At 43.9% G+C, this 21,794-nt stretch overlaps 1 protein-coding gene across 1 annotated transcript in view; it reads right to left on the bottom strand.

Annotated features, from left to right (window-relative positions):
• Positions 1-883: 883 nt before the first annotated feature.
• MPP1 (MAGUK p55 scaffold protein 1) overlaps positions 884-21,794 on the bottom strand; it is a 96,916-nt gene continuing 76,005 nt past the window's right edge. The window contains exons 9-12 of the mRNA XM_068248096.1: positions 19,480-19,560; positions 7,211-7,413; positions 3,821-3,892; positions 884-2,470 (exon numbers count right to left, since the gene is read on the bottom strand). Of these exons, the coding sequence (XP_068104197.1) occupies positions 2,294-2,470; positions 3,821-3,892; positions 7,211-7,413; positions 19,480-19,560 (533 nt within the window). The 3' untranslated portion in view covers positions 884-2,293. The remainder of the gene's footprint in view (positions 2,471-3,820; positions 3,893-7,210; positions 7,414-19,479; positions 19,561-21,794) is intronic.

The raw sequence follows: 21,794 nt of genomic DNA, 5'->3' as shown, positions 1-21,794 counted from the left end.
GTGAGGGTACATTTTTAAGCTTTTAATATACATTTTCATGTTTTGGGGAAAAAAAGGATTATAGCAGGGTGAGGACCTGGAGTAGATGGCCAGGAGAAACACATCCTAGCTAGTAGCTTTAAATAACAATATCACAATGACTGATAAGGCGCGTGCACTAGAGCACAGCAAGTAAGTTCTCATGCTTGTGTCTGCCTCCATTTATGGAACTTAGCTCCACATCCATTTTACCACAGCACTGCTTAAACAGCCAACCTTCCATCGTAAAGCAATATGTAAATAGATCTGACACATGTACCACAAGATGAATGATACAGTACATGGATGGTGTATGTTCTACAGATCTATTCATGCATTTGCCACTTAAGGAGAACAGAAAGGAACTACTACATTATTGCGAGTGTAATAAAATTACTCATGACACCCTATAAAACAAATAATTTAAAGGGAGGGTTCACGGAGAAATAAAAATACTAATCCACTTACCTGGGGCTTCCTTCAGCCCGTGGCAGGCAGGATGTGCCCTCGACGCCGCTTCGGAGGCTCCCGGTCTTCTCCTGTGGCTCACCCGACCTGGCCAGGCCAGCTTCCAGGTCGCGCTGACAAAATTGGACGTCCTCCAGGCTGTTCTGCGCAGGCGCAGTAGTTCTGCGCCTGTGCAGTACAGTCCGTAGGACGTCTGATGACGTCAGCACGACCGCGCGAGACGCACGTTGGACTGCAAGGAGTAGACCGACTAGGAAGCCGGCCTGGCCAGGTCAGGTGAGCCACTGGAGAAGACAAGGAGCCTCCAGAGCGGCGTCGAGGGCACGTCCTGCCTGCCACAGGCTGGAGGAAGCCCCAGGTAAGTGGATTAGTATTTTTATTTTTTTAAACAACTCCATGGATCTTCCCTTTAAAGATGATTCTAAAGATTTTAATGGGGACTGTTTATATACAACTTATAAAATTACAAGCTTGGCATCTTACATTGCTTTATAATGCAACAACTCTAGATATATCCATTTCAGTGACCAGAAGCTTCACAATTTAGTTTCAGAAAGTTTGCTGGTCATTTTTTATCTGACTGAAGTTCTCCTTTATTTACCAGCTGTATTCTCTACATAAGGTTTTAATAAAATGTATCTTTATATTTAAAAAAAAAAAATATCCTGCTCTGTGCTGTGAGGTTGTTTTATAAAAGGACTGCGCCATAGATGCAAATAGATTTGTGACTTTTCCTTAGTTTACTGATAAGCAAGTTTTATGTTGTAAGAATTCTTTATTTTATCTTAAAATAAGCTTGGTACACTATCCCAAGCCAAACTGAAGGGCCATACGGTTCTCTGTAAAGTCTTTTGCAAAAATCCCACAGCCTCATTTGTAGTGGAGCTCTTGTAGTTATAAAAATATAATAATAACAAAGACCCTATGACAAGGCAAGGCTTCAAATGTCCACTGTTGCTCCCAAAAATGTTTTTGAGGTGGCCATGATCAAAAACATTTTCCAAGCTGTTATTCGAATAGATCCTAGGTTCTCAACATGTGGTACATGTACCCCAGGGGGTACTTCTGATGGGTCCAGGGGGTACTTGGGCTTGATGTATTTAATTATGTTTAATAAATCTATGGTTTCAGAAAATAATAACTCCTATATAAACAACAGCAAAACTAGAATTTCAGCTAATTTAAAGCGATAGCAAATGCTTGGAAACAGTTTAGAAACCATTATCAAGTACTACAATTAAGTGTATCTGTATTAAGAGGTACTTGAGATAGTCTTTACCATATCAGGGGGTATTTGGCCAGCACAGGCTTTCAAAAGGGGTACATACCAATAAAATGTTGAGAAACACTGGAATAGATGATACAGATCACAGCAATACACAGTTCAGTTTGGCCAGCCATTCTTACTGTGGGGGAAAGGAAGATGAGCACAAAGAAAACTTGCAGGATCTCTAAACCTTTTCTGCAGCTATGGTTAAAAACATACAAGGATATAATACCTGACACAGCATGTCCCACCTTGTCATGATATAAACCTATCATTCATATACAAGTGGTAAATAATACCACATGCAAATTTCTTAATATACTTTAAACTATTAATTCTGGCAACGGGCAAAACACTTGAGGGGTTACACTTCTCTTTCAGTAGAAATATTACCTAAGTAAAATGTTTAAATGATCAGTTTAAGATGCATTCATATTTGCAATCTCCAATTAAAAGGGTAATGAAAATCTCATCTTGTATAACGAGAAGTAAAGGAGTGTATGTTTTAGAAACCGAGAGAATTGGGATAACACAATGGCGTTAATATACCCATGAAACTGGGACCCAATGAGAAGAGGCACATGCAGCATCAAATGCTCCTAGTAGATCTTTGACAGTCTGTTCGACATCATTATTAACCAGGACCAGGTCAAAGTATTGTGCATAGCGAGTGTAAAGGACTTCTGACTCGGCACGGAGCTTCTGCAGCGCATCAGACTACAGGGAAAAACAAGTTAAATTAATATAGATATCGTATATGAAATACTAGATACATGCAACTTCAAATTCATAGGCAAATATTCATATCAGATACTGGATAGCTAAAACGGCCATTTGGTGAAACTGGTAAGGAATTTTGGGTGACTTAGGTAAAAGAAAAAAAAAAAACAAAGAAAAAAAACGGAAAAAAACCCCAGAAAAACCTCACCACTTTTTACTGGCTAATTACTGTTGAATTTTACCACCTACACGTAGTAGAAGCCCAAAACATTTCAAATACTGTGAACAGATTGTATAGCTAAGCTCTTGTCTTACATGAATGTGGAAAAATTGTGTTTACTAGGATGGCAGATAACACTTCATTATGACATCCAGGGCCGGCCCGCCCATGAGGCGGGGTGAAACTTTTGCCTCAGGCGGCACTTCTGGGGGGGGGGGGGGGGGGGGCGCGGCACCCGCCAGTCCGTGGGTGTGAGGGGCCGCCCGAGCTGGAGGGGATAGCGGGCAGGAAGGGGGTATTGGGCCTAGTGGCGGGGAGGGGGGGTCGGACCCCCCCTCCCTCGGGTCCCCCGTCCTCCGCTCCCCTCCAGCTTTAAAAAGTTGCGTGGCTGGCTGCAGCTGTAAGAGGCAACGGGCAGGGATCACTCACTTCTTCCTCGTTCCTGCGGCCTAGCAGGAAGTGACGTCAGTGGAGCGCAGGCTAGGCTGGAACGGCTTGGGGGGGAGGGGGGGCGGTGATTTCCTTGAAGCTTGCCTCAGGCGGCAAAAAGTCTAGGGCCGGGCCTGATGACATCTATACAGGCGAAACGCGAAAAATTTTAATATTATACAAAAGTCCATTTTTTTCAGTAATCCAACTTAAGGTGAAACTAATAAATGAAATAGACTCATTACATACAAAGCAGGATATTTCAAGCATTTATTTGTTATAATTTTAATGATTATGGCTTACAGCTTATGAAAACCCCAAAATCTAAATCTCAGACAATTAGAATATTGTGAAAATGTTTAATATTCTAGGCTCAAAGTGTCATACTCTAATCAGATAATTAATCAAAAACACCTGCAAAGGGTTCCTATTATTTATAGTAGTTTCACCTGCAGTTTTAAGTTGAACTACTGAAATAAATGGACATATGCATGATATTCTAATTTTTCGGGTTTTACCTGTAAATACATACTGGTTTCAGGGACTTAGCGCAATGTGCTCTATTGTGCATTATATGATGTTATAGATGGTTTGAATAAGATTCATTAGCTTTAGATAATTTGGACCCTCTGTTATGAAAAATGACTGGAACTTTTTCTGTTATGTCCTTGTTAACTCAGTTTTTTTGCATGACCTACCTGATCCGTATCAGTGGGTGATATAAATACAATGAATGGAGACAATTCTTCTGTGCGCACCATCTTCAGTGTCTGAAGAGCAAAATAAAAAAAAACTAATATGTGCATATCTATAATCTATAGCTATATACAATTTTACAGTGTTTCAGTAGCCAAACCTCTGCGTTAGCCAATCATCCAGAGCCCAATACAAAACACACAGTGGTCGGCTGCACTGCAATAACTGAGCCCACTCCTTTAGCAAACCTCTAATACCAACATGAAACACAATTCTCTCAGCTGCACTGCAGTCCCATGCCTCAATAGCCGAACCCCACATTTGCTGGTCCCTGGCCACTCAATTAAAAACATGACAATCAGCTGCACTGCAGCCCAGCAACTCAATAGCCGAACCCCATATTGGCCAATCCCCAAGCCCAATATAAAGCACATAATGCTGGGCTGCACTGTGGCTGGACATACCAGCACCAACAACACCCTAAAAAATAATACATACAAAAGCGAACCCGATATTGGCCAATCTAAGATAAAGCACATGGTGCTTTGCTGCACTGCAGCTGGAAATAGCAACACCAGCAATGCCTAGAAAATAAAAAAATACATACAAACAGCTGCTGCCCCGATTCGGCCCTGCAGAGCTGTCACAGCGAAACAGCAGCACCTTCTATCTTGCCCTGTTGCTGACTCGCTCCCTGCACTGCTCTGAACTGGCCCTGCAGACTAATTGCTCATGCCGCTCTCACTGTGTATTCTACAGCCATGCTGAACAGGGCACCCAATTTTGAACATTTAAATTGTGCCGTGAGGAAATATGGGCGCAATTATACTTCCAATGTAAAGTTTACTGCTATAACACTGTCAGAATAGTCATGTATCCTAATTGCTTCTCTACACCACAGAAAAGGGGCAACTCTGAGTTATAACAAGTGGTTATAACAAGCACCTAAATAGTGGTAGATATCGCAAACTTTTCTACACTGAAAAACAGTTGCTGAAGCTGTGTTTATAGACTACAGCCAGATCATATAGCAACTACAAATAAATAACCCATTACATGAAATAACGGCTTTAACCATTTAACGACATTCTAACGTATTAAAATGTTATGTTTTAGCCTGTTAAAGGCAGCATGACGGTTTAATACGTTGCGCGTTCCCGCCACCGCTCTGCACGTGTGTGCGCCGCTCCCACCGCCGTTTCCGTCGGGATTCCGTGTTGAGCGATTGTGGAAGAGGACCGAGCGGTACTCTACCCAAATCGCAATGCCTGGAATGAATGGACGTGTCCGCGATCAGCGGACATAACATGTTGAAAGGGCTCCATTTGTCACCTACAATGCTACTGAGTAGAACAAACTCGCCAGGTCTTTGTTGGCGATAACAACACGTTATTTATCACCCTTTTTTTTCATGAATTCACTTCATTTAGTTTACCGACACAAACAACATTTTAATTACCGCACTGTTACCGCACTAATACCGCATGCGTAAAAACAGGCGTACAATTTTATGAATCCACTATCAACAACATACCATGCGGTAATTTACCGCTTTGGCGATAATGCACGTGGTAATCATTTATGAATCGAGGCCTATATTGGACTCTCTGAGTCCTTTTCTTTTTTGTTTCTACTGCACAAAAGCTACAGTAACAGTACAGCTACAGTAAGCTGGAGCCACTTGTCCTTAATCCAGTTGTAATGCTCATATGCCTATTGTAGTTGCCTTCTTTTGTGTACAAGGTGCACCTACCCAGTCCTGTTTGCTCCAAAAAAAAGAGCTATTGTCTCACAAACTGTTGTAAAGCTCAATGCCAGCCAAGGTGTCGGAACTTATATTAAACTACATATAGTGCTCCATTGCTGCAGACCAGTCAGTCGAAGTGCACATGTTGCACTTAGTACACCACAGAAGGCAACTACAATAGGTACATGAGCATTAGGTCCAAACTAGGGAGCAATGGAAGGATATTGCCTTATCTGATGTCTCATTTTATTTGCCCTCCAAATTCCTCAGGTCTCAATCCTATAGTGTATATGTGTGATGAGTTGGAAAAACAAATCTGATTCAGGGAGGCCCCAGCTCACAGGACTTAAAGTGAAACTAAACTCAAAACTTTCTCTCTGCTATAAAAGATAAGCCAAGGTATAATAACCTTTATGGGAAAAAAACATTTCTTCATTACAATTTATGGAAATTCTAAAAAAACAAAAACAAACTTGCAGTTTAACTTGGTTTCACTTTTGCAGGGACCACTGAAAGGGTTAAGCCTCAGTGTTTACTGTAAGATAGCTGCAGGAGGCACTGGGGGACACAGAAGAGGCGCAGGGAACACAGAAAAGGCACAAAAAAGACAAAAAGGGACACAGGGGACAGTGGGACACAGTGGAGGCATGTGGGGGCAGAGAGTGGAACAGAGAGGGACACTGAGGGCACAAGAGAATGGAAATAGGCACCAGGGGACAGAGAAGAAATAGAGAGGGACACTGGAGGCACAGGGGACAGATATGGCATAGTGTTCCGACTTAAAGGACACCTCCAAGCTGCTGTTCAGAAAAAACATCTACTTACACGGGGCTTCCTCTAGCCCCTTGCAACCGTCCTGTGCCCTCGCTGCAGCTCTGCTGCCTTGGCCCGGGGTCCCCTTCATCCCAAGATGAACACTGCGTCTGAGCGAGCGGCTATCAGTCACACTGACATCATCCGGACTGTACTGCACAGGCGCAGTAGTTCTATGCCTGCGCAACAAAGCCTGGATGACATCAGTGCGACTCAGTGAGCCACATGCTGTAACGTAGGAAGATGCCGACCTGGCGAGGTCAGCATCTGCACCGGAGGGGACCAGTAGCCACCGGAGCTATGGCGAGGGCACAGGATGGCTGCCAGAGGCAGGAGGAAGCCCGAGGTAAGTAGCCTTTTGATTTTTAATTTCCCTGGACCTTACCTTTAAGAATGGATTCAGGTTAACTTGTTTGTTAACTGTGGACTACCTACACACACACACACACACACACACACACACACACACACACACACACACACACACAATCTGTATATCTAATTGGCGGTTGTAATGCATGGCAAAAATGCAGCAGTGTCCAAGCCATGCCGGCAGCACTTTTATATACTGTGTGTTTTATGTACCGTACTGCTGTATAGCTGTCAAGTACAAAAACAGTAGAAACCACTGGTACTGGCTTGTCAAAATAAAAGTAAAATAAACTCCCCAGGGCATAGTTTAACCCTGCTCTTTCAAAATACACCCTATGTTTACAAGTTATGCAAAAAAAAAAGTAAAAGAGTAAAACATTATCTTTACAATAAAAAAGTTGATTTTTTTTGAGGCAACAGGTGCACTTTAGCATTGGTATGTACATTTTAAACTTTTTACCTGTGGTTCTATGTCGAGAATGGTCACCTTCCCGTCTTTATGTATGTCAGTTACGGTCTGGAATTTTGTACCAAACATGTATCCATTAAAGCTACCATATTCCAGAAATTTATTCTCTGAGATTCCTTTGCTCATATCATTCGCAGACACAAAATGATAACCAGCCCCGTCTTCTTCTCCACGCTTTGCTGGGCGAGAAGTGTCTAAAGGAAAAACAAGGGAGATCATTTGTAAGCCTATGCTTCTACGCATGGTACCTGGTACTTTTTAAGTGCAATACTATGCAAAATTTCTAATTTACAACTCCTGACAAATAATATGGAATCACTACTATTGGAGGATGTTTAGTCAGTTCTGTCACTTAGTAGTAAAAAATAATAATGAATCACATTTTATCTAACAACTGAACATCCAGTACAGGCTTTGTAAAACATACCTTAAAAAGATTAAGTGACATTGGCCTCAATTCGCTAAGCTTATCTCCTGTCTTTAATAACATTTCTAGAGTGATCACCATGGTGATGAGGCATGTCGTATTCAGAAAACATTTTACCTCAGGCAAACCTAAAGTTAACTCTCCTGTCTTTAAGTTAACTCTTCTATCCTTTTGTAAATTGTAGGTAGGTGTGATGCACTCCTCACGTTGCCAAGTTGGATGTGCCAAGGCTCCGTCCAGCAGCACTCCAGACAATCGGCCAAGGTGGGTGTATGTGAGAGTGGGAGGGTACCATATTTTAATGCACCAATTAATATTAGATAACATAGTTCCCCATCAGGTCCGTTATATACAAGGACCATTATGATTGGTGAAAATGAAACTGAAAGCTCATTGGAAGGTGCACTCCATTGATAGTATATAAAGAGGTGTATTGTTGTGCCTAAGTATATGTTACAGCAAGAGCTTGAAAAAGAGGTTACTCTCGAAACGTCGCTGTTATGCTTGCTGTGATGAATTTACAATAAAAGAGCATATAAACTACATGTGATGGTGCCGGCCGATCTTTATCCAACTCTTCTATCCTTAAAATAACTCCAGAGTTAAAGAATGGCTGTTTAGTTAACTGCGTGTGAAAATAACTACAGAGGAGGTAAATTAACTATAGAGGAGGTAACTTAAGGAATGAAGAGATAAGAAAAAGGTCCGTACACACGCCGGACTGGAGGCAACGACGGGTCCGTCGTCACTTCCCTCTGGGTGGGCGTTCCAGCGACAGTCCAGCGTGTGTACAGTCTGTCTGCAGACTGATACGGCTGTTTCTGAGCGATCCGCCCGGCGGATCGCTCTGAAACAGCCGTATCAGTCCGCCGACAGACTGTACACACGCCGGACTGTCGCTGGAACGCCCACCCAGCGGGAGGTGACGATGGACCCGTCGTTGCCTCCAGTCCGGCGTGTGTACGGACCTTAACTCTCTTACTGTGTGGTGGTACGTTTTCTCTTGCCTTATTATCTCCAGCATGATCTTAGTGAATTGAGACCATTGTTTTCAGTTACTGGCACATTGCTTTTAGACCAAGTAGAGGAAAAAGTTATCAAATCACTCTACGTTGAGGAAAAAATGTATGGAATCACCTAGTAATTTGCATTTATGAAACAAATATCTGCAGAAGTCAAATTATGCAAATTAGTCTGTAGGTAAAAAAAAGTGCTTGCAGATCTTAACAAGCTATTGCACCTGGCTGATAGGGATGATCAAAGATATGCACATTCTTCCGAGATGATGCAAATTTATATGCAAATGTATGCAGTTTGAAAATGGACCAATCAATTTAAAACCAGGTTTAAACTGATTAGTACTTTTTCAAGCTGCATATATTTGCATAAGAATTTGTCGAAGTATTTGCATCTCATTGATCTGGCTGATGGACAGGAAAATCGTTATTATTTAGCATTTATATAGCGCCGACATCTTCTGCAGCCCTGTACTGAGTATACTGTATTGTCTTGTCACTTAAAGAGGAACTCCAGTGGAAATAATGTAATAAAGTGCTTAATTTTACAATAATTATGTATAAATTATTTAGTCAGTGTTTGCTCATTGTAAAATCTTTCCTCTCCCTGATTTACATTCAAACATTTATTACTGCTGGCAGGTGATGTCACTAGAAGGAGATGCTGCTTGCATTTTTGGCAGTTGGAAACTGCTGTCATTTCCTACAATGCAACAAGGCTCCCACAGTGCGATGTCAGTACCTCAGTGCTATGAGTAGCTGACATCACACTGTGGGAGGGTTTTCACCACAATATCAGCCATACAGAGCCTCCTGATGATCCGTTTAAGAAAAAGAATAGATTTCTCATGGGAAAGGGGGTATTAGCTACTGATTGGGATGAAGTTCAATTCTTGGTTACGGTTTCTCTTTAACTGTCCCTCAGAGGGGCTCACAATCTAATCCCTACTATAGTCATATGTTTATATTGTGTAGAGTATGTATCATAGTCTAGGGCCAATTTAGGGGAAAGCCAATTAATGTATCTGTATATTTTAAGGTGCGTACACACGCAGTATTGTAATAAATGACGGATCTGTTAGACCCTCCCGACTACTGTTGGCAGAACGACCGTCTGACGGACCTGTTGTTTGTACTGTGTGTGTACGCACCTTTAGGCCCCTTTTCCACGAGTAGTTGATAAGCAGTGATAAGCCTCTCAGGTCTCTTTTCCAAGGGCAGTTGATAGGCAGTGAAAGGCCTCTCAAACTCTCACAACTGTTTGCTGCTGCCTGGAAATTGTTTGCTGCTGCCTAATAACTGCTCACTGCTGCCTGGTAACTGCTTGCTCAGCACACCGTTCAACTGCACATGGAAATAAGGTTAGTATGGGTAACACCGCGCACTCTGTATTCCAACTAATATGTCCACAGTTCAGGCAGTGCGCTGGGATTTCAAAAGTTGTAGACAGTTTATCAGTAACCCCTAGCGCAGCACAGTCCTTCTTGCTTCCTAATATTCCTTGTTGTTATACACAGCAAGCAAGATCACCACCACCACACCCGATTAGAATACAACTCACCCTCTTGGAAGACCAACAGTATGGTCTAATGGCACCTTGGGGTTATTCCCTGGTCACCCCCGACCAATCGATCTAGATTGCCTCCTGCAGATACTGGGACCTCCGTAGCAGGCTCAATAATTTTCCAATATTCCCACTCTACGTTATTCCTCTTCATATATTCTTATATACAACCTCCAATAAAGAGGCACAACATAGCGTAATACTGCTAGTAAAATTTTAATACTAAAAATTATTGCACTTACACTTTTAAAAGAATGACAGCACATGAGTTTTTAGACGGGCTCTCCCCCGTATATGTGGGCCACCGAGGGCTTTCCGAGGCTGGTATCAGCTGCCGCGCGCACAGCCGTCCACTCCTCACCGCACGCTCAGGTCCTCGCGCTCTGCCACTTCCGGGTACCGCCCTACCGGTTTCGTCAATTGACTCATCAGGAGCTCCTGATGAGTCAATTGACGAAACCGGTAGGGCGGTACCCGGAAGTGGCAGAGCGCGAGGACCTGAGCATGCGGTGAGGAGTGGACGGCTGTGCGCGCGGCAGCTGATACCAGCCTCGGAAAGCCCTCGGTGGCCCACATATACGGGGGAGAGCCCGTCTAAAAACTCATGTGCTGTCATTCTTTTAAAAGTGTAAGTGCAATAATTTTTAGTATTAAAATTTTACTAGCAGTATTACGCTATGTTGTGCCTCTTTATTGGAGGTTGTATATAAGAATATATGAAGAGGAATAACGTAGAGTGGGAATATTGGAAAATTATTGAGCCTGCTACGGAGGTCCCAGTATCTGCAGGAGGCAATCTAGATCGATTGGTCGGGGGTGACCAGGGAATAACCCCAAGGTGCCATTAGACCATACTGTTGGTCTTCCAAGAGGGTGAGTCGTATTCTAATCGGGTGTGGTGGTGGTGATCTTGCTTGCTGTGTATAACAACAAGGAATATTAGGAAGCAAGAAGGACTGTGCTGCGCTAGGGGTTACTGATAAACTGCACATGGAAATAAGCCCTCTGGGATGTGGGAGAAAACCAGCGAGCCAGGAGGAAACCCACATAGACATGGGGAGAACCTACAAACTCTGTGCAGATAGTGCCCCACCTGGGATTCAAACCGGGGACCTGGAGCTGCAGGGACAGAGCTAACCGCTACGCTACCATGTTATCTAAGGAACAGATATGGACATTGTCTTTGTGAAAAAGAAACTTGTTTATTTGTAGATTCCAACAACTTGTGTACAGCAATTGTGCAGCAATTTACATGAAGTGGGTACGAGACTGCCCTTTTGCGTCCGGAAGAACATTTGTTCACAGGAGTTGTCTGGTTCCACCCAGAAATCAAGCAGACATCAACAGTTATTGATGATAGGGGATTGAATGTCTGGTAAAGATCACAGCAGACAGCAGTCTTTACATCTACAATAAATTCACAGGTGTACATTGAATTTCTAGACATTTTGCTCATTATATTAATCAAAAGCACAGTTGGTGATAATGAAGTCATTTTTCATGATGATTATGCATCTTGCCACAGAGCAAAAGAGCGTTAAAACTTTTCTTCAGGAAAAGCATATCAATGGAATGATATCGCCAGCAAACAGTACAAATATCAATGCAATAAATAATGTATCCTGGAATTTTTTTTTAAGTGTATATTAGAAGGTGCCATCCTGCAAAGCTGATCTGTCAAATGCTATACGAGAATACTGGAACCTAACTGATGAATGGCTTCTTTTACCTGCATGGCAATCTCCTTAGGGCCCATTTCCACTATTGTTAATCTGCATTTGTTTCCTGCATGCACATTCGCATAGCCAATACAAGTGGATGGGCCTGTTTCCACTTGTTAGTAATCCTGAGCGGTTTTCTGTGTGGGAGAAATCCAGAATTCGCATCCCGCACACCGCTATGTGATTCGTCGCTAATGTATTTAATAGGAAATTCGCATGCGGGTCTGGAATGCGAATTTTCATGCAAATTCGCATGCGAATTCGCATGGAATCAATGGAAAAGCACACAGGCACTGCCATGGTTAAATTCGCATACATCGTCATCCATGCGAATTCGCATGAAAATTCGCATACACCCGCATGCGAAATTCGCATCCGCATGCGACTTTTTACCGTGGTGATTCGCACCGCAATAGTGTAAACGGCCTCAGACTATTCACAGCAAAAATCTTTGACATGCAAGCACCACACCTCAAACCAACTCCAGGCCTTTTATCTGCTTAATTGATAATGGCCTCAATTCACTAAGATTATCTCCTGTCTTTAATAACTCTTCTAGAGTTGTTACCATGGTGATAAGGCATGTAGTATTCAGGAAACATTTTACCTCAGGCAAACCTAAAGTTAACTCTTCTGTCTTTAAGTTAACGCTCCAATCCTTAAAATAACTCCAGAGTTAAAGACAGGCTGTTAAAGGGACACTTAAGTCAAACAAAAAAAATGAGTTTTACTCACCTAGGGCTTCCAATAGCCCCCTGCAGCTGTCCGGTACCCTCGCCGTCTCCCTCCGATCCTCCTGGCCCCGCCGGCAGCCACTTCCTGTTTCGGTGACAGGCTGGGGACGCGAGTGATTCTTCACGTTCCCAGACACATTAGCATCCTCTATGCTGCTATATGATATATGCTATAGCAGCATAGATGGCGCCATTGTGGCCAGGAACGCGAAGAATCACTCGCGTCCCCAGCCTGTCAGCTCCTGTCACCGAAACAGGAAGTGGCTGCCAGCGGGGCCAGGAGGATCGGAGGGAGACGGCGAGGGTACCGGACAGCTGCAGGGGGCTATTGAAAGCCCCAGGTGAGTAAAACTCATATTTGTTTTTGTTTGACTTAAGTGTCCCTTTAATTAACTGCATGTAAAAATAACTACAGAGGAGGTAACTTAACTACAGAGGTGGTAAATTAACTACAGAGGAGGTAACTTAACTACAGAGGTGGTAAATTAACTACAGAGGAGGTAACGTAAGGAATGAAGAGATAAGATAACTCTCTCACTGTGTGGAGGTAAGTTTTCTCTTGCCTTATTATCTCCAGCATGATCTTAGTGAATTGAGGCCAATGACTCTTATGACCAGGAAGCAAAAGGAGCATGCACCATCCGTCTATGACAATATGTTTATTGCAAGTGTACATCCAACTTGTGGCAATCAGAGTAATACAATCAGTAGTGGCATACCTTGACCGTACTCATGGAAGCTGCTGGCAACAGAGGTGGGAGTGAGGGAAGACGGTGGGCCTAGTGACGGCCGCTTGGTCACGCTGCGTTCCACTGAAGAGCAGCAGTGAATAGACAGTATATACGCGGGTTACCCCGCCCACGCTGTGACATCACACCGCCTCTATGTGATTGGAGCTCATGTGCACGTGTGCAAGACCCAGGAAGATGACGTCGGATGGAAGCGGGCAGGGATGGGTGCAAGCGACCAAATGGTCGCATGACAAGCGCTCCAGACGTACTCTGGAGCGCATGACGCACAACACATTGGTCGCATTAGTTAAAAACAGCTTGCAGACCACAGGATCCCGTGTGCACTGGATAAAATAACCAGTAGAGTGCGCTAGAGCCTAACAATAGGCAATGTCAAAAAACCCCATCACTGCCACAGGTCCAAATCTATGCAACCAAACATATATTTTAGCGAGGTGCATATGTCACCAAGGTGGGTCATGCTACACGAGCACAACATTTAAAGTGCTATTAGTGTGCAATTAAAAAGGAAGAAAAGTAATGGGATCTAAGAAACAGGAAATGGAAATGGACATTTTATAAATTGTTACAAACTCATGCAACACACCTTCCTTATATTACACAGGGTAAATAATAGGCCTCAAAAGAGAGGGGATGGGATAGTACAGATCAATCAAAAAAACAAAAACAAAACACACAATGTTTCTCAAAATCCACATATACAAAGCATCTTGAACATCAGTATCTTATACAAAGGGAGCTCCCCAGGAGAATGTGGACACCTTTAATAACTCTAACTAGGGGTCTAGCATACATGCTAGCTCTACTCTATCATTGAGGCCTATGGGGCCTAGAGCCTCTGTTTGCAAAATAAGTTTAGTTTCTCTTCTGAGGAGCATCCTGTCCCTGTCGCCACCTCTGCTCGGACACTCTATTTTCTCCAGACCTGCAAATCTCAAGCCTCCTGTTTTTCCACCCTGCTCTTCCCTCATATGATTAATAAACCGAGCACAGCCCTTTCCAGTTTTAATGGAACCCAAGTGTTCCCCAATTCTCTTTTTCAGAGGGCGAGCAGTTTGGCCTATGTAAAATCGTTTACACAGACAGATGAGTACATAAACTACGTACTTAGTTTGACAAGTAATACAACTTTTAATCATCAATTGTTCTTTGTCTATTTGGATACATTTTTGAGTAATAATGCGAGGGCAGAACTTGCAGCATCCACAACGAAAATTACCCTGTGGTAGGGTCCTATTCAACCAGGTCTTGTTTCTAGGGGAAACAAACTCACTTCTAGTGAGTATACCAACCAAGGTAGACGCTCTCCTGAATGCAATTCTTGGGGGGCCACCCACCTTTGGCCCTAAACTCTCGTCTTTCTCCAATATAGACCAATGAGAAAAAGTGGCCCTCCTTATTAGAACAGCCATCGGAGTATAGTCAAAAGTAAAAGTCATCCTATCTTGTTTTTGGGGGGGCCTTGCTGTGTGGGGTCATCAGTCTTCGTCTCTCCTGTCGTCTAGCCCTATCTTTAGCAAGCTCTAACATAGATAAGTTGTAACCCTATTTTCAGACGTTTAGTTCTTCAAACTGTGTGTCGTCCACATTATTCCTTCTTAATCTCAAGTATTGACCATAAGGGATGGCTCTAATGAAATGTTGTAGGTGGAAGATTTTAGCATGTAAAAGGGAATTTGTTGCTGTAGGTTTCCTGTATCGCTTGCAACGCAGTTTATCATCCTCAACATACAGTTTGAGGTCTAGGAAAGTCACCGCTAAGCCACCGTTCTCAGTGATGAATTCCATATTCACTGTGTTGCAATTGATGTATCGCAGGAAATCATCAAATTGACTATCTGTACCCGACCACACTACCAGGACGTCGTCCACATACCTTGACCATTGTCTGATGAACCCCCGGAAAGGATTAGCATCCGAGAGAACCGCAGCCTCCTCCCACGCCCCCAGAAAGAGGTTTGCAAAGGAGCACACCATGGGGGTCTGTTGGTACCAATGTCCATCAAACAAAAATGCATTATGAGTCAAAACAAATTAAAACATTCACAGACAAAGTCTATGTATTCATTATCCTTGTGTGTTCAACTCAAAAAATGCTTGACCGCTGCATTACCCTGTGTCTGGGGAATACGGCTGTACAGACTGACAACATCAATCGTTGCCAGTCTGTCACTGGGGACCCACGTGGCATGCTACATTATCTGCAAAACCTCCAACGTATCCCTCAAATAAGAGGGCACCCCCTTAAGGAAAGGGCGCAGGAGATGGTCAGGGTATCTGGACAATCTCTCTGTGAGAGACCCACAGCCAGAGGCTATGGGACGTCCTTGGGGTGCGGTCATTGATTTTTTTCAACTTGGGTATATGGTACCAAACCAGGCGACGGGGGAAGAGAGGTAGCAAGTTGCAGGCCAATTTCTTGGGGAGAAAACCTCTCTCTAGCCCTATCCGTAACAAAGATCGTAATTTTGTTTGATAACGAGGTGTTGGGTCACCTTGGAGCAGGCAATACGTGGACCTGTCACCCAGTTGCCTCTCAGCTTCTGCTTTATAATGGGTGGCCGACATAATAACCAAATTGCCCTCCTTGTCTGCTCCCCTTATTACCAAATCCTTGTTCTGTTTTAGCCAGTGGAAAGCCCTTCTCTCATCTCCTGTTAGGTTTGGCACCATAGACTGATATATTTCTGCTTTTATGTCTTGCATCACCCTGTCAAAAGAGATATCTATACTTGAACCTGGGTTAACTGGAAAGGGCTGTACTGATCTACAAGCTCTAAAATATTTAGCATCCCCCAAATTTCAGTTTCTCCAAAACCGGAGCATCCGTCCAGGATGAATAATCTTCCTACGACCATAGCTCCTCTACTGCCTGTCTTAACTCCTCATCCATTAGGTTCCACTGTATCATTGGGCTAAAGCCCAGGATATCAGTGTTATTCCCTATTGTCATTTGAGGTGTCCAGGCAGAGGATAGAAGACCAGATCCCTCCATTGGTAGTTCGGTTGCCGTGTGTGTCAACCCCTGCGTACCAACGCTTACACCAGCTGTCTTGAGATCACATTTTGCAAGGTTATGTTCGCAGGGTTTGTGTCGTATATATTCTTTGTTGAATTTATGGCAGATGGCGATATTTTGTGTGGACTACATCAAATTCTCTCGTTGGACAAAAGTTCAAGCCTTTCTTTAGAAGGGAGAGGCCTTCAGCTGGTATCTCGATTCCAGAAATATTAATAACCTGGAGGTCCTCTACTGGTTCAACGACTTCCTTTTCTTCTTGTTTGGTTTCATGTCGTCCACTCCTTCCTGGACTCCTGGACCATTCTGCGTCCTCTCCCTCGTCTGATCTTTCTTCTAAAGGGACTCGTTCATCTGCTCCCTCATCGTTTTTATTGTTCCCCGGATTAGGAGTCTTGGGATTCTTGGGTTTCCTCTGTGGTCGTTTCTTCTGGATTTTTTTTAGGTTTCTTGGGGTGTTCATTCTCGCTATCAGATCCTGAATCTGTGGTCCAATAGCCTTTACCTTTAGGATTTTTGACATACATTGGAGGATCCCAACTGCAGATCTTTCCCTTATCAAAATCATCTTTGTCTCGGAAAAACTTTTTTTCTTGCTTTAATTTCATCGTATTTTGAAACGTCACCAAGTCTCGTAATGTAACTGTACGGCAAACGAGACTTCGGAGATGGAGGAGAGAGTGCGCTGCAGCCGTCGCTGGAGAAAGCCCTCGGGTGAATACACGCATTGACTCAACGGGCTGAGACAGGGGGGGGGGGGGGGGGAATCGGGAGGGAGGGGGTTTGGCCACCCAAATAGTACCATTGAAGGAGGATCCCCCCACCCGCACAGAGGGGGATCCCCCCTCCCCGCCCACTTAGCCATCATTGAAGGGGGATCCCCCCACCCGCACAGAGGGGGATCCCCCTCCCCGCCCACATAGCCATCATTGAAGGGGGATCCCCCCACCCGCACAGATGGGGATCCCCCCTCCCCACCCACATAGCCATCATTGAAGGGGGATCCCCCCACCCGCACAGAGGGGGATCCCACCTCCCCGCCCACTTAGCCATCATTGAAGGGGGATCCCCCTCCACATAGCCTCCTCATACAAGAGGGAACCCCCGCACATTCTCTGCCCCGCTGGCTGCCCAGGGATTCCCTAGGGTGGCTGGATGCTTGTTCTGCACGCTGTGAGTAGCACAGATCGCTACCCACAGCGTGCAGTCAGGCATCCAGCCATCCTGGGGAATCCCTCTGATGAGAAAAAAATGCAGCCGGCAGGGCAGAGAAACAGGAAATCTCCCTGTCGGCATGGAGGAGCTCAGCTCGTCATTACCACTTTTTGCAAGTTTTTGCTGGACGAACTCAGCTCGTCCATACCGCCAGGGAGGTTAATGGCTTTTTTGCATAGAGATAACAACTGGAGTTTCTTAACTCTTCCTGTACTGGAAACAATTACACTGATGTATCTGATCTTATTGTTTTATTTCTTAGCTGTGCTACACATACAAATCATAATATCATAATTTTTTTTTCGCTTCAGTGTCTCTTTAAGGGCTCATTTCCATGGACAGTTGAACTGCAGTTACCAGGCAGCAGTGAACAGTTACCAGGCAGCAGCGAGCAGTTGTGCGAGTTTGAGAGGCTTTTCACTGCCTATCAACTGCTCGTGGAAAAGGGGCCTAAGGATGACTTCTTTCACCTGCATGGAGAGCTCCTTTGACCGCATGTTGTCTATTCACAAGCACAACACCTCAAATAAACTCCAGGCTTTTTATCTGCTTAATTGATAATGACATAACTACAGACTTGCTCGCACCTACCCATGAAAATAGCCTTTGAATCAACTGTCAAATTACTTTTGAGTAAAGATGGGATGAATCCCAAATTTTCTTGAATCCAAAAAGATTCTCGATTTCTCATGGATTCAGATTTGAGGAAATCAGGGATGCGTCCCATCTCTTCTTTTGAGCCTCTGAAATGAAGTGACTGTGTTAAAAAAAGCTTTAGTTTCCTCACATTTTATGCAATCATTTTGTTCCCCCCACTGAATTAAATCTGAAAGTCTGCACTTCAAACAGAAGCAAAATTAGAAAAAAGGTGCCTCTATCCAGCAAACATGTATGGATCTTAAGGTGCCCATAGACCTCAAGATTATGGGCAGATTCGACAAAGAGACCATTTTTAACTCTAATCGAATCTGCTTAGAGATAGATTTGTCTCGTCAATTCTGCCCATACACTACCGGCTGATTCCCATGCGATTTTGGCATGAAATCTTCAGGGAATTGCCTGAGCCCGCTGCCCACCCTCAATGTATAAATGTGCCCCCGTGTGCATTTATACGTTACCTGTCCAGTTGCAGCCTTCACACGGCGTCCGGTAACCTCCTGGCAGCTATCCGTACATGCTACTGGCAACTAGCATCTGACGCTATGCGCCGACATCAGATAATATGCGCCAGTAGTGGATACGGAATACCGCCCGGAGGTTACGAGACGTCATGCGGAGGCTGCAACAGGACAGGTAACGTATAAGTGCACATTTATACATTGCGGCGGGGGTTTGGTTGTCTCATCGCTCACTCTGAAATCGCCACCTTTCCGCCACACACCCAACCAAGCAACTTCAGCCCGACATCTTGCAGCATGTGTGATAGACAAAGCGATGAATTTCTGTCCCGAAATTGGTCGCTTTGTCAGTCGGGCATGCACTTGGCGGCAACGATTTTCATCCAATTTGATTATAATAATCGATTTGGATCGTCGATGTCCAAGTCGCCTGATGTATGGGCTCCTTAACTGTAAGTAGAAATATTGACCATGTAATAATACATGAAGCATTTCAGTGATAACTATTAAATGAATTGTTAGTTCTACTGTTTCATGCAGACATCCACAGGTTGCTTGTTGAGAAGGTGACATGACTTTCCTAACCCAATATTCCAAGTAAAAAAAAAATAAATCTAACTATAAATCATCAACAAAGTACATCTGAAGCTGGGGATTTTATACTACTTTTAGATTTTTCGATAATGATACTCACGTGGTGATGGGTAAGCAAATCTTTCTGGATATTTAGAAAGTAAAGCATTTTTTATGTGACTACGGCCAACTCCGCTGACACCTGTAATAAAAATATAAATTAAAAGACTGGGTTAATTGTAAACTGTAAATTTGTGCAAGCATGCAAGTTATCTTTCCTGAAACAACTAATAGGGAATAAATATACTGTAGGGTGATTTTTTTTCCTTTATTTATTTTGATAACGGCTAAAAATAGATTTTTATTTTCTTCTTTTATTCATTATGCATGAATATACATATGATCTCATTATTTTTAAATCTTCAGGGCACTGCCTAAATAGCTGCTGGTGATTACTTTATGACAGAAAGGACACCTGAACAGAGGAGGATATGGAGGCTTCCATATTTATTTCCTTTTAAACAATACCAGTTGCCTGACTGTCCTGCTAAACCCCTTCCTCTAATACCTTTAGCCAAAGACCCTGAACAAGCATGCAAAACAGATGTTGGGGGGTGGAGGCACCCGTAGGATGTGAGTTGTATGAAAGAAACAAAAAGAAAAAGAGGTATCTTACCTCTCCAGATGCAAAACCCAAACAATGGCTGAATTAACCAATTATAAGTATAAAAAAAAAGAAAGGTTGACTGTATTGGACTCCTAAAGGATGAGAGAGGGAACTCAATAGTGGATGACTAAGATAGGGCAGAGCTATTAAATGCTTTCTTTGCTTCTGTCTTCACAAGGCACAAACATTGCTGTAGCAAATTACAGATGCGGAAGGGTCTCTATTGCAATAATAAATATTTAACGCAGTAAGAAGTGAAGGCAAGATTAAAAAAAATAAAAACGAATAAGGCACCCGGCCCGGATGGCATACATCCTCAGGTCCTAAGGGAATTAAATTCAGTTATTGACAAACCCCTTTATCTTTTGTGACTCTATTTCAACTGGCAGCGTTTCAATTACTATGTTGTTGTCACTTACAGCAAGTAGTAGAAATCTGACATTACCGACAGGTTTTCGGTTAGTCCATCTCTTCATAAAGGATTCTCAGCATGGCCTTTATTTTTTAGAAAGACATTCCCTGAAAAAGATTTATACAAAGATGCTGGCCAGCCTCCCTGCTCACCGTACACTTTTTTGGCAGTTGGACAGAGCAACTGCCATTCACTAAGTGCTTTTGAAAATAAAGAAAACCCTGAGATTGAGCTGGTCTAAAATCTTTAGTTTCTGTCACATTTCGATTACCTACTGAAAGTGACAGCAACATAGGAGAAATGTAATTTATGTTTCATTTTACTCCAGGAAAAATGTACCGTATTTTTCGGACTACAAGATGTACTTTTTCTCCCTCAAAAGTGGGGAGAAAAAGTCCCTGCGTCTTATGGACGGAAGGTAGCAAAAAGTAGTGCACAAATTGAAAAAAAAACCCACAAAACTTTTCCTTACTATTTGCCTCCTTGGGTCTCTGTTCGTGTGGCTTGCTGCACGTCAATCACCTTTTTATCCTTGCTCTTCTGCCATCCTCATGCGGTGCCCCTACTGTAGCCACACATCTGTGCTTGGGACTTAAATTCATCGGCCACTCAGACCGGCTCCATGCCGCCAATCATCTGCCCACGTGCCTGCCCTCAATGCCACCACCAATCATTCACCTCCATGCCGCCGACAATCATCCGCCTCTCTATGCCGCCGCTACATCCGCCTCTATGCCCACTCTCTGTGCCTCTGCAATAATCCGCCTCTGGCCAGCTCTCTGTGCGGCATCGATGCCTGCTTACCAAGTTCCTGCACGGCATCAGCGTGGCAGAAGATGGAAGATCATAGCGGTAGTTATGACTACCGATGCCTCAGTACTTCCTTGTACTTCCTTCCTCCGTGTCACACGGGGCACTCGTAAACAAGGAAGTTCGGAGGCATTAGTAGTTATAACTACTGATACGGTCTCCCGTCTTCTGCCACGCCGATGCCGTGCTGGAACTTGGTGAGCAGGCATGGATGCCTTACGGAGAGCTGGCCAGAGGCGGATTATTGCAAAGGCACAGAGAGCGGGCATGAAGGCGGATGTAGCAGCGGCATAGAGAGGCGGATGATTGACGGTGGTGGCATTGAGGGCAGGCACGTGGGCAGATGATTGGCAGCATGGAGCCGGTCTGAGTGGCCAGAGGCAGATTATTGCAGCGGCGTGGAGAGCGACTATGGAGTCGGAAGGACTTACAACTGACTTTATCTGCAATTAGACCTGAGTCGTGCCTTTTCTGCCCCCTCCTCCTCGTCACAATACATGGAGGAACAGCCACTGCAGCCCCTGCTGAGATCGCCACTGCACCCCCA

Source organism: Hyperolius riggenbachi, chromosome 8 (assembly GCF_040937935.1).
Source record: "Hyperolius riggenbachi isolate aHypRig1 chromosome 8, aHypRig1.pri, whole genome shotgun sequence".
Taxonomy (NCBI): Eukaryota; Metazoa; Chordata; class Amphibia; order Anura; family Hyperoliidae; genus Hyperolius; species Hyperolius riggenbachi.
Note: the sequence above shows the minus strand (reverse complement) of the source record. Positions and strands in the feature narration are given on the sequence as shown.